At 29.8% G+C, this 14127-nt stretch overlaps 2 protein-coding genes across 2 annotated transcripts; both read right to left on the minus strand.

Moving 5' to 3' along the window:
- Positions 1-3979: 3979 nt before the first annotated feature.
- On the minus strand, positions 3980-5596 carry LOC145180298 (uncharacterized). Its single transcript, XM_080055166.2, has one exon. It carries the CDS (start codon positions 5060-5062, stop codon positions 4244-4246), a length of 819 nt encoding a protein of 272 aa, XP_079911292.2. The 5' UTR covers positions 5063-5596; the 3' UTR covers positions 3980-4243.
- Positions 5597-9752: 4156 nt separating this feature from the next.
- Positions 9753-11591, minus strand: LOC145180539 (procathepsin L-like). Its single transcript, XM_080055446.2, has 5 exons — positions 11316-11591; positions 10890-11090; positions 10470-10661; positions 10077-10357; positions 9753-9995 (listed from the first exon to the last, which is right to left on the minus strand). Exons 1-5 carry the CDS (start codon positions 11547-11549, stop codon positions 9896-9898), a joined length of 1008 nt encoding a protein of 335 aa, XP_079911572.2. The 5' UTR covers positions 11550-11591; the 3' UTR covers positions 9753-9895.
- Positions 11592-14127: the final 2536 nt, after the last annotated feature.

Here is a 14127-nt window from a genome sequence, read left to right on the forward strand (position 1 = left end):
ATAAATATAACACCAAAGTATAAATTAGTCTCTATTTTTAAAAAGTTCGGTACAAATAAAACGGGAATTCGAATAAAGATGATAAAGTAAATAAAGAGGGCATCGTTTTTACCAATAAAATTTTTTATTGTTGTTTTTTCCTTTCAAAATCGTTTTAGATCAAGTTTGTTTATATCAATGAAGTTCTTTATCAACGCTATGTTACAGATTTTGCTATTTCAAAATTTTGAAATAAATTTTATTATCAAAGTTTCAAATTGAATCGATTAAAATCACCAGTTAATGTAAATAGAAGGTCGGAAAATTTAGAAAATACTATCAACTCTACAATCCGATTTTTTTGCGTTGTTTCGTTGGCATTAATTTGGAGTAGATTTCAACTAATTTTATTTAGATAGATGCTAATACAAAGATGCTGAAAAATACTAACATGATTTTAAAATAGTAGGTAATACAAATCTAAAAGTGGTAAAAATAAAAATATTTAAATAAACTTATATAATATTATTTAACAATAACAATAGTAATTATGCAAGGAATATAATGATAATAATAATATAAACAATATTTAATGAAAATTCACTTTCAAAAATCCGATTTCTGAGGAATTTGTATCAGACCAATGATATGATTTAAATAAATGATGTATAATTGTTGAGGGAAAATTACAATTGCTAAAGTACGTAAGACTAAAGTAAACAAACAACTAAGAGTATGTGGACTTTAAATGAAGCTTAAAATATGTTACAAAATTTAATTTCGATTTTTATAACATATTCTAGGCTTCAAACGTCTGCTTCTAAGTTTGTCACCGTGTCAGGTTTTTAAGAGAGATACGGAATTTATTAATTTAAACTGACATTAGAAATTAGCATTAAATTTTGCTTAACAATTAAAATTAGCAATTAAGTTTCCAATAAATAATGAAAATGTCAATTTTTATTATTTACTTGAGTTTAAGTTTTTATTTGCTCTGCTTTCCCAAACGATCAGCAAGTAGAAGTTGTTTTTTTTTTATATATTAAACTTGCAATTGACACACAAATTGTTGGAAGTGCAATGTTTTGAATATTACATACCAAACTTCATATTATTAGCAGCACCTGTGACAGCAATCTTCTAGCAATAATCAGAGAGGTAGAACTGCATTTTTAAAGCCTTGTGTCAACAAGGGACCAATCCATTTTCCAATAGCGTATTGGCAGCTCAGAACCTGTAAAGCTTCTTGTTTATGTAGTTTAGAGTTAAGTGAATGTATGGGTTGCACACCTGAAAAAAAATCATTAAAAGTGAAAAAAAAATATTTAAAAGTGTTAAATGGGAACAAATATTTTATTAATAAAACTCATTTGTTTTGATAGGGACTATAAGTGTTTATAATTTAAAATTTATTTTATGAAGTTTAAATCGTTTAGAAAATATCAGTAAAATTCATTTGAGTGTCTCGATTGCCCGCACTTACCCTAAGTAAATAAATGTTAATAGGCTTTATATAATTATATAGAGAAATAAGCTTGCTTAAAAAAAGCTAAAGCGACCTTCTCTCGCTAATTGTTAAATTGAAAACTTCTTAAACAATCTTTAAATTTGTGAAAGAAAAAAACTACTTCTCCACGTTTTTGTGATAAGAACATAAAAACGTGAGAATTCAGCTTCAAGAACTTTTTTAAAGGCAGCATATCAACTAAATTGAATGGCAGACTCCCTCGAACGTTTTTCGATTCCCTCGAAGAGTTTTCTAATCTCAAAGTCTTGTTGAAGTTACCTCTGGTCTTGGATTCCCCATTTGTGACGACTACTTGGCTTTTCTTTGCCAGTTTAAACCTGTATATAACCAGTAAATACCAGTTATACCAATATCTTCTTTTAAGGTAATGCTGTTGAAACAAGTTCTGATTTACTCACTGGGCACTGAGACGAAAAAAAAGGTTTAAAATATGACTGCTTACTACAATAGTGAGGTTACCTGGTATCAGCAGAATTTGTAGCTCTTTGCTTTCCAAAACATTTCTAAGGCAAACCTAACGATACTGCAAGTGCTTTGAAATTTGATAGATTTGATCTTGGCTAGTGTAGTACTGGCCATGTGTTTCGAAATGACTGCCGGAAAGTTACAGAGGAACATAGAATTCAGTTTTTAGAGCAAACCAAAGATGTAATGAGGGACAAGCTTCTGCATTTTCAATAGTTATGACGGTATTCGTTATAAAACACTTAAAATGAAATACCTTTTGGATGGTTTGGAAATACAGCTGTTGTAACTAATTCATCTAAACAAAAAACGTCTGGTTGCAACATCGAATATTTTGTCTGACTGATATTTTTAACTTGAGATCAGTCTAACGTCTAATTACTAAACGAACAGAATTCATAAGTGGTTATTTAACATAAGTGGTTACATAAACTTTAAGTAAACTCCTTGAATATTAATTTAAGTTAAAAAAGTTAAGAAGCCATAGTGGGTTTTTAATCTCATGATTTTGGAAAATTCTAAATTCCCTGTCATTTTAACTGATTTTGGTATTTTTAAAAATGTTAAGAAAACTCTAAATTAAACTCTAATTAAAAACTTATAAGTTCATAAAATTCATCAGCAAAATGGACCTCTAATAAATCTTGAAATTTGGGCCTCGAGAGTTCTCTGATTGCCCCTGGCTAGGCTAATCATAGAACTAGCGTTAGATAGTAGAGTTTTAAGCTTTGCTTTAAAGATAGTACAAGAAGCACTCTTTCCTGAACCTTCCTCTGGTGTGGTAAAAAGACTGCATCAGCTGATATTGTGAAATTCAACAACGTTTATGGGCTCCTGAAACCCCGAGAGACTAAAGATTAGTTTAAATACTCCCATTAAATTTGCCGCTCTATTTTAACAACCATTCCTAAAACATTTAGTAAGTACTAAATTCTTTGAAACAGCTGTAAATGATTTACAGCTGTTTCAAAGAATTTAGTATTTGCACACCTCGTAAAACCATTTTAATCGTTATTTTTCCGTAAAATTCAAAACTTCGCAAGTTATGCTTTTTTTGATGATTATTTGAACTTAACGAATTTATCATAGTACGATAAAAAAGATGAATCGAATAATAAAGGTTATTATTCTATATGATTAATCAATTCGTTAAGTTCAAATTTCAAAAGTTTCAAAAGGTGATTAAACAAACTTTAAGATTAATCATTCATATAAAAACGCTAATATTGTTCATATCGAAACACTAACTTCTGAAATTGCAAAACAAGACTGTTTTGCACCAAATTTTCGTATTATCTTTCAAGAATTCTACTAACTAATAAAAGGTTGTGTTCTTCGGCCTATTCTTCAACTTTGTTGTCATTTACAGTAATAAATTTTTGTACATGCTTTATTTTCACAAAATTGTTCTTCGTTCGACTGTCCATTTAGTTAGATAGGATAAATACTTTTAAAGTTGATTATGGAAGTCTATGGTTGCTAGAAAGAGTAGTAATAGCTAAGTGACAAAAATCTAAGGTCACGCTTTTGTACTAAAGAAGCAAATATTTTGAATATGGATAGGATTTTTGTCCATGAGAACAAACCCTTCTTCTCAAGAAAGATATATTTTTGTCCCTTGAATCTTGTCAAAAAAACCCTGACATCCAGAAGGGATGGGATTTTCTTTTGGAGGGGGTTGTCTCAAGATAAAATAAATGCTATGATTTCTTCTCTAACAGCATATAAGCTATGATTGTGCTATCAGCATGCTTTAATTTCTACTCTAGCAATATGTAAGCTATTGTGTCAGTTTCTGATAAATCAAAACTTAAACAGTTTTTAAGAATTTACAGTAAACTAGTGCATCGTTATTTCCTCAAATTTTCAAAAAGTTTAGATTTTGGACCTCATGCTCAATATTATCCAAGTGTTATATTTTATTTAGAAGTTTTTTCAACTATATGGAACATATTGATAGTGACAGTTTTAACAAGGTGAAAGTTTTTTAAAATAAAAGAAATACTGTTTTCGTGCATTTTCAATTTTTATTTGCTTTAAAAACTTTTGTAAATTAAAAAATAAATAAAACCTATGTATAAAAATCTTTCTATATAAACAATAAAATGATCTCATAAGGAAAAAAATGCCTAAAACTGAAGTACTATAAGAGAAAGAATAAAATGTGCAATAAATAAAAGGAAGGACACTATACACAAAATCACAAACTAAAATCATTGTGTATATATAAAATCATACTTATATATATAAATGTTCCCTATGACATTGTAATTAAATATTAGTTTCTGTCTCTTTTTGTGGAAAAGTCTTATTAATTGGATAATTTTCATCTTTCTTTGGTTCACCTTTGCAAAAAAATTGTAAAGTACAATACAAGCATCCACTTTTTTTGCTGTATAAAATGCAATCCATTAGTAAAATCAATAAACAAAATATGCAAATCACAATCACAACGACAATCCATTTAGTTGGCAAAGTATCACAAGCATCTTTACGAGCATAAGATTTCGGCAAATAACAGCGACAATCGCTTTCTCGTAAGAGCTTTTCTTGGCGGTTACACCTTTCATAATACTTTTTTTCACAATTACAAGTGCAATTCAATTCATTTAATACTTTTCTATTTTCACAAAAAGGATTGCATTCACATTGGCACAAGTTTGGGTTCCAAATATAATTTTCTGAACATCTTTTTTGCTCAGGGGAAGGATTGCAAACACACTTGCAATTGTCAGCATCCCATACTTGGTATTTTGAACAGACAGAGCTATCATATGCACATTTACATTGACAAGAAGTATGATTTTTTAAAGTCAAAGTTTCGTTATGCCCTAAAAGTTCATTGAATACAAGAAGTTCAATGTCTGTAGATTCTGCTTCCAAACATTTTCGGAAAGATGGTTTGTCCCTGTTACAAATACCATCACAACGGTTAAGTGATACTGCTAGGGGATAAAATCTATATTCTGGAGAATCAATATTGATAAGTGTTGGTCTTAACCTACATTCTTCGTTTGGAAGAGAAATAACATTTTCAGCAGAGGAGTTTGACGAAATTATGATAAAAAGTAGAAGTATTACAGCGTTCATCGTTTCTTGAATTGACGAGAACTATATCTTGATATATCTAGAAGCCATTCTTTACATATTTTTAACGATATACAAAAAGTAACTTCAGCCAAACTTCAAGTTTCGTCTTATCGCAGATACGAACGACGCAAAATATTCCCGGATTTGCGCGATAAAATTTGCACCTTGTATATTATTTAAGTTCTTCGATTACATCACTGAATTTATAGTCGACGTTTTTAAATATGGCGTATGATGTCAGAATCTGAAAATATGAATTTGAAACTTCGTTCTTGACTGCCTTGACATTCTTTAAACTAGATGTAAATAAAAGTTACTAAATTAAATGAACCTTGAAATTCTTTTTCATCAAATAATAGTTATACAAAAAATGAGCTTGTTAAAGAGTTCAAAGATTCTTTAACAGCACAACCCACAAGGTTATATTTTGCACGCGAAAGACACTTAAACTTTTGTTCACAGCATTTTAATGATCATATCATGTGACAGCAAAAAATGCTTGCTATTGATACCAACGCTAAAATTATTTGTTTGTTTTTAAAAAGGAATATTCTAGAATTAAATTTCAAAACAAGTTGAATTTTTTTTCTTCGAATGTAAAAACTTCTGCGTCATAGCTCTGCTTTTGACAACTATGAGAAATTTTTACATTTTTTGAAATGGTGAATTTTTTATAAATTTTCTTAACATATCAGTTCACTTTATCAGTACATATGCATAGATATATACCATTTGTAATAAAGTTATTAACTCAAATTCAAATAAATTCTATTACATCACAAAAATTAGTCTATTTATATTATAATTGATTTAAAACTAACAATTAAAAAAAACAATTTTGCCTCAAATATTCAACTTTTGTCTTGTTTTAGGGAGTTTCTTTGGGAGAAAAAATCTCTGGAAATGATTAAGTTTTTTAATGTTCTTTTGTATTTCAGCTAATAATATGTTAACTTAGGTACCCTAGTAGACTTGCTAATTTAAGTAGTATGGTTCAAAAAAGATTTGCATCGAAATACTAACTTTTAGTTTTACTGGGTAGATTTTGCCCACTAAGTAAAACTAAAAGTTAGAATAGCAATGCAAAAAAAAAATCAAAAATATACGTTTTGGATTGACTACCTTAAAATCTAAGAAAAGATGAAAATACAGTTTAAAAGACATGCAACCGAAGCATAAAACCAAGTTGAACTATCAAAGATAAAATTAAATTGTTATTAATGTTAAAAATATTAAAACATTTTTACAACAATTTCTAGGATAAATAATTTTGAATCAACGTGGTTATTTTTAAATTACTTTTTTAAATAAATAAAAACCTGCTGCGAGATTTATATGATATTTAAATGTTAAATAGAGGCGGAATATTATAAATGATTAAAGATAATTCTTCAATACACGGTGTGGAGAGGTGAATTTCTATTCAAAAGTTGCTGCAACTCCGATCATATTGTACAAGTATTTTTAACATATGAGTGGCATTGATATATATCAGAGTTCTAGATTCCTCTCTTTACATCTACGCTTATCTTCTATTTGTGGTCATACATTAGGTCATTTCCTAATGTAGGACCACCGACCATTTTGTTCTTACTTAATTACAGCCGACCACTGTCGGATGGAATAAAATGAGAACAAAATTGTCGGTGAGAAAAAAGATAACTTTAGTTGCCAGTACCATTCTGTTATCATTAGTAGTTTACAGTATCAATATCGCGTCTATACACAGACTGCTGTGTAAGAGAACCACCAAACACCGTATTTACAACATCCAAGTCGAGTTCGATGGAAGAGAAGTAATTTATTCAATTCCTCACTAAAGTATTTATACTAGCAATTAACATAATTCCAGGTAATTAGTAAGTTCAAATTCTTAAATTGAGTAGTTTAGTCTCATTTAATCAACTTATATTGTGAGGAGGGAGAATCAAATTAAAAACAACGATCGGAAAAGACGTACACAAGATGACTTCGTCATATAAACATGACAAATAAATAAAATAAAAATGATAAAGCGGAAAGAAGAAAAGTCAAAAGTAACTGGGAAAAGACGTAAACACAGAGAGTCATAAACGATAAAACGGAAAGAAGAAAAAGTTGAAAAAAACTGAGAAAAGACGTACTTACGGAGACTTATTCAACCTGCCATCAATAAATGATCAATAGGTATCGCAAGCAGAAAACAAAGAAAAAACTTTAAAAGCTCAACATATATATATATATATATATATATATATATATATATATATATATATATATATATATATATATATATATATATATATATATATATATATATATATATATATATATATATATATATATATAAACGGGGAGTAGGAATAGGATTAGGAGAAGGACAGAACGAGGAGGAAAACGGAGTTTTAAAGAGAAGTAAAAGAGAATTTGGGATAAACAGTTTATAAGTGATCATAAGAGAAAAAAAAGATCAAGTTTTCGATAATTAAAAGAAGTTAGAAAATATATTAGTCGAAGAAGAATAAGAAGACGTTTCAAATAAAGAAGAAGAAGAGATATTCGTATAAAAAAGACAAATAAAAAAAGAGGAGTAATATAATAAGAGTGCCAACTATTACACATTAATAGAACGTTTATTAAGTTATATTAAATAACAACATATGCTGAGGACGGCAATACAACCTTAGCCTTTTAACGATTAAACCTTGCCCTTTCGTAACCAAACTATCCCCACACCATCAACCTCAATCCTAAACTTTCACAAGACCCCTTCCGCATAACCCTTGACCCATACCTCCCTAAATTCTAGCCTTACTACAAACTAAAACAACTAACAAACAAACAAATCATTTAATCATTAAAAACGCCGCCCAAATTACACTTCGCCCACTTCATATACGCCCTTTTCATTACAGGTATTCATACTTTTGTCTTTGACGGACGCATCACATGTTACTTACGATGTTGCACTTATTTTCATTTAAAATAACATCAGGAAGTTTTATCAACAACAAAAGTAAATTCCATTGAACCTCAACTGTGTTCGTGTAAATACGGAGCAAAAATCTTTAGCTTCGTTGACGCATTTTCACGAACACAAACATTCGCTAGATGTCAAATTACTGGTTGGTTTCCATTTGAAATTAGCAAAAAATTGATCAATCAAAATTAAAAGTAGCTTAAAAATTTCAAGTACCATCCCAGCCTGTTTCCTCATCTTTATTCGAGTCTCCTTCATTATCTAAGATCAGTCAACATCAAACTCTGACAATTCGCTAACTTCAAAATTTAACAACAACCCCATTGACTTCTGTTCAAACGTATCAAATGTAGAAATACTTTACAAAAAATTTTGAAGAAAACTTGAAAAATGTTTTGAAAAACCATGTGGTACCAATGCGAAGCTTCTATTTTCAAGTCTTGGGTTTGTCAGGTGTGTTTTGTACCCAAATAGTAAAAAATTGTAGGAGTATTTTTTTTTGCATGAAAAAAAGTCGCTTTTTGACCATGAAACAACAAAAATTTAGTTTATCAGTGAATACGTTTTTTGTATATTTAATTTCTTATAAGATTAGCCTTCATTTTGTTTTTAATTCATTTCACTTGATTTTCTTAATATCGTCATTCATTATTATCAAGATTTAACTTGTATAATTTTCACCAGTTTTTGGGGAAAAGAAATTCATTTCAGCATCAAACTTGTGCAGACTAACATATAAGAAAACTTGTGTAGGCTAGCATATCAGAAAACTTGTGTAGACTAACATATCAGAAAACTTGTGTAGACTAACATATCAGAAAACTTGTGTAGGCTAACATATAAGAAAATAAAAGAAACTCATCAGTAAGTTATATCTAAAAATACAAGTAAAATTTATTATGCATTACTTAGTTTACTTGGGTACGAACGCTCTTTAAAATACCTTTTAAAATGCTTGATAGCAGTAAGTAATCATTCAAATTTACCGGGGCCTGGCAAAAGTAGTTCCTAGTGTCCACCTTAATCAAGCCCTGCTTCCTAAATCTCATTTTAGCCTTGGAATTGCTGCTGTTTAATGTAAAGAGTCACTCAAGCACTCAATTGTATGTGCCAAGATTTTTGGAAGAGATTTTAAAAAATTAATAAGTGTGACTAAGTGTGTAAGTGGGAGGATATCTTATCAGTCTTTGATAAATGGACTTCCGTTTTGGGTAAATAAACTTCTATTTTTGGTAAATGGACTTCCATTTTTGGTAAATGGACTTCCATTTCGAAAGTACTTACCTCAGCAGCTTCAACGTTTTTAAATTGAGTTAAATTGACCAAAGTTTAAGTATTTTCATATTTAAAGAGATTTTTGATGGAAACTCACACAATGTACACGGATGTGCCTGAAGACTAAAAAGTTATTTCTTTCTTAAAATCACAGAAAACTGGTAACTAAAATGTTTGGGATTATTTTACTTTTCTTGAAGATTTTCTGAACTAGAAACTCAAGCTTCACTCTATTTTCTTAAACAACTAATAATTTAATGTTTGATCTTCATAACTCCTATTTTCAGTTAACAAAAGATTTAAGTTATATTAAATTCTTGAGGAACATTTCAAGTTTTTTTATCACCTTTAAAATAAATCTCTCTAAAAAAACCTCTAAAAAAAAAAATAATATTTTTTACCGCACTCTCTAAATATATTTCATGTTAAACGGACAATAAAAGCATTTTAAAAAGGTCTCGGAATAATATTATATTAATAATTGTATAAGCATTTTTTAAAATTTACATGTCTATTCAAAAATTTAAAGTGTAAAAAAAAAAAACAAAAAAAAAAAACGCTTCATTAAAAATTAGAAACGTTTTTTATGGCGAGATTACTTAAACCAATGGATAACTTGGTTTAGTTGCAATGCCACATTGGTTTGACTTGTTTCTTGACATCTTGATATAACCACCGTCTCCCCAGGTTGTGTCCCAACTAACAAAAAACAAAAATAAAACTCAATAAAAGTTCTCATAAATAGCAAAGGTTTGGAAGGATTATTTGAAGATTTCACACCTGTTTTTTACAAGCCAGTATTCTCGGCCATTTTCACTACCGTAGCCAACTACTAAAACGGCATGATCCAGGTTGGCTAACCCGTTACCACATGTTGGTTCATCGTATATACCTGATCTATAGCTCATGAAAGAAGGCCTCGTAGCATCTATGGCGACGGAAACTGGCCCAACGGTAGCAACAGCTACTTTCAGCGCATTTTCATCTCCAGAGGGTAAATCAACAAACCCAGTGTCAGATGCTGCATTATATTGCGGATTGTAATAACAGTAACCCAGTTCCTGGAAAGTTTTTTAGTTATTTAGATTTCTTTTCTAAACAGTTTATAAGTGTTATAAATGTTATAAATGTTTATAAATGTTTATGAGTGAAACTTGGATTAAGAAATTTTACCTTTCCATAATAAGGATATCCAACCTCATTATCGATGCCTCTGTTATCCCTGACATAACTAAATGCATTATCCATCCAGCCACCATTACAACCTTCATTACCGTAATTTTTAGAGCAGTCAACTAGGTTTTGCTCACTTAACTCTGGAAGAACTCCTGTTTTTCGAAATACTTGACCCTCTAGAGATCCAGTCTGAACAAATACAAAAGAATTGATTAAAAAGACCGTTAGTTTTTATTAATTTCACTCTTGTTGCTGCTCAGTTAAAATGTATATGTATCTAAGTCTATTTAATCTGATCTTATATAATTTAATCTAGATATATGCAATCTAGGTATATGTAATGCAAAAGCAAAAGTAATGACTTAATATTAAATAGAGCTTAAAGAAAAAAAGAAAGGAAGAAAAAAAGTTATTTACTGAGCTAAATGCCCAGCATGATCCACATTGCCCTTGATTCTTTACGGGAGTAACGTAACCCCTCTCTCTCCAATCTATAGCAGCTGGTATGTCAACATGACTTGGAGGTAGAAATGTAGAACCTTTAGTGACATTCCACTCTGAATTTAGTTTTGGAAGTTTGAAACATCCTCCATGAATGTTTTTGAATTCTTCGTGAGACTAAATAGATAATGATAAAATTAATTCAAGAAAGTAAAACGTTAGGAACGAAAGAACTGATTTTGATGGGGGGTGGGGTGGGGTGTGTGGGTGGGGGTGGTGGATTTTTTATATCTTAAAATGTAAAAGCTCATTCACATTAAAATTACACAATAAAAAAAATTACTATTTAAAGAGAAAAAAAAAGCCGAGAAATAAAAAAAAAAGCCGAGAAATAAAGCTGACCATATCAGAAAATTGATTCATTCCCAACTGGTAGAGCTTGTTTTTGGAGTTATGTCTTACCACCTCCTTCAAGTTATTTTTCCAATTCAGATACTTTGCGGTTTCCTCAATATCGTTTTGATAGAATTTGCCAAATTTCACTTTGAATTCCCTCCAGTTTGGATCTTCCATGGGTTTCTGATACCCGAACGCAAAGGTTCCAACAACGAAACCAAGCAAAATAGTAAGCTTCATTTCTTCCTAAAATAAAATTTTTTATTTATCAAAAAATACTATCGTCAAAATTTTATCATCTACTTTAGTAAGAATTTAGCATATTAATAACATGTATAATAACATATAATAATGATAATAATAATAACAATAACATCATAATAATATAATAATAATAACATATATAGTAAGAACATGTAATAAGTATTAATGATCTGTTTCTGATGAAAAAACCATTTTGTGAAATGATTTTGTTACAAGTTTTCTACTTTTACATATTCTCTACTTGTTTCGATATACGACAATAAGAGTTGATAAAAATCGACAATAACTTATAAAATATTTTTTTAAATACCCATCACATGATTTGCATAATGTTTATTTACGTTTCTTTGCTTTTCTGTAACTCCTATCATACGGAGATTAAACACGCTTCCGCATTTTACAATAATCTCGCTGAAAGCATGAAAATTAAACGTGACTTTGAACAAACACAAAAAAGTTTACAAAACAAAAATTGTTATACAACTTAATAAAGACATTTCTTGCAGAACCCCAAAACAAATAACGAGTCAATAAAACAAAAAAAAACAACCAGCTTTTGAGCTCTGTAGATTTCTGGGTGAACTTTTTTGAAGATATCAAACTGCAGTTCAAATGAACATGAATTTGACAAGTATGTTCAAGTGTCAAACATAAAAAAAAAGGGCCTCCAAAACAATTAAAAAAATATGTCCCAAAAAGGGCCTCCAAAACAAATTAAAAAATACGTGTCAACTTACTCAAGCCCACGGTAAGTTGCCTATACGCTCAGGGTAAGTTGACTCACCATATGAAAAGAGACAAGTTTAGTAACGTTAAGCATCTATTTCAAGTGCATCTTTTTTTTTTATGAAAACTCTTAATAATTTTTATCCAATAACTTTTTTTTTTACCTTTTTTTTTGTTGTCCTTAAGTCGATCGAATCGATTTTCCTTCTATAAAAATATCAACAGAGTTTTTTGTAATATTTTTAGAATTGGCAGGCCTGTCTACTTATCTTTTATAATTTCACATGTCTATAGATCTGCAGTGTTATATAACTTTAGTGAATTTACGACCAATGCAAAAAATTGTAAGTTGGCCCATATTGTCAACTAGCCACGTGATCATTGTGCCAACTAACCCTAAAAGCTTTTTGCTCACAAAATGGCTTTTAAATCCCCAAAAACACAAAATATTGAGATAAAGAAAATGTGGCTGGTAGATTAAATCATACAACACTAATATCTATTTGAGTTTACTTATAGCTAATGCTAATGCTTTTTAAAATTGAAAAAGTATTATTACTACTAAAGTTACAAAATTAGTAAAAAAAAAAAACACCACATTCGCTATAACTTCTATGTGTATGCGCTCATAGCCCTGATACTATACAGAAAGATGAGTTAGTTAAGTAGGAAAGTTCCGTGTGAGTTTAGGAAATTTCTAGTCGAAAATTCCAAAGTTAAACGTAGTGTGTCAACTTACCCTTGCAGCCAACTAGCCCCGGTCTCCCCGGTCTCCCCTGCATACAGTAATGTTGATCAAAAATCCAATTCTTTCGTTTAATGGGATTTCATTAAAGCAAACCTTTAAATGTTAATTGTTTCAAGCATTTATACCGCCCCGTTCACACGCCCCGTTCATATAGAATATAAATAGATCCGTTTATAGGCAGGAATCCCTGTAGATGCAACTGTTCATAATCTACTTTGAAGTAGTGACGAGCTCTTTGTTTTTAAATCAAAATATAGTTAAAGGTACTTTATTAAGATTCATGTTTGAAATAAAACTTTGATAAAATGATTATAGATAAAAACTGCTTTTACAAAGTGTAAAACGTTTACTTTCAAAAATCTTATATAAAAATAAACAATAAACAGATATCGTATTACTTCGTGTAAAAATATCCTGGGAACGAGCACGGTAACGTTTGAGAAGCTTTAATTTTCATAAGAAATTAAATTATAAGGAAACTAAGAAAATATATGTCTCAGACCGCATTTTTTTATAATTTATTTTACAAATTTCTTAAAATCATATAAAAAAAAGTTATAAGTAGTTCTTAGCATCTTTTTTTCTACTCCAGTCTCACTTTCGTTATCAAACGTTATCAAACATTTTTCTTCCGATTTGCATACCCCTATCTAATATTGATTTTGCATGCCTCTATTTGAAATTGTGTAACTTTTTTTTAGTTTTGAAAAAACAAAAAGTATGTGTACGCAAGGGGGGTGGGCGTGGGGGTTTCTGTTCACCATTTTATTAAAGCTAGGTCAATTAACTATTCTCTAGAACGTTTGCGGTGCTATTTCATGAACATATTTCATGAACATATTTACTAGTTGGCGCCATGGCATAGACCATCGATTTCATAGATTAAACTTAGTTTCATCACAAAAAAAAAGTAAATTATGGATTAAAAAATGAGGGAGAAGTAAAGCGTAATCATGTTAACTTAATATTTAATATTTTCTCATTTTTCGCTGTCTTGTCGTTTTTATCTTAAAACTCAGCGACCAAGACTTAGCGATTTATAAATGACGTCACTAACAAAAAAAAAAAAAAAAACGGCCT

Source organism: Hydra viridissima, unplaced genomic scaffold, assembly GCF_058129835.1.
Source record: "Hydra viridissima isolate aposymbiotic clone 2 unplaced genomic scaffold, HvirCarnegie_v1 scaffold_3, whole genome shotgun sequence".
Taxonomy (NCBI): Eukaryota; Metazoa; Cnidaria; class Hydrozoa; order Anthoathecata; family Hydridae; genus Hydra; species Hydra viridissima.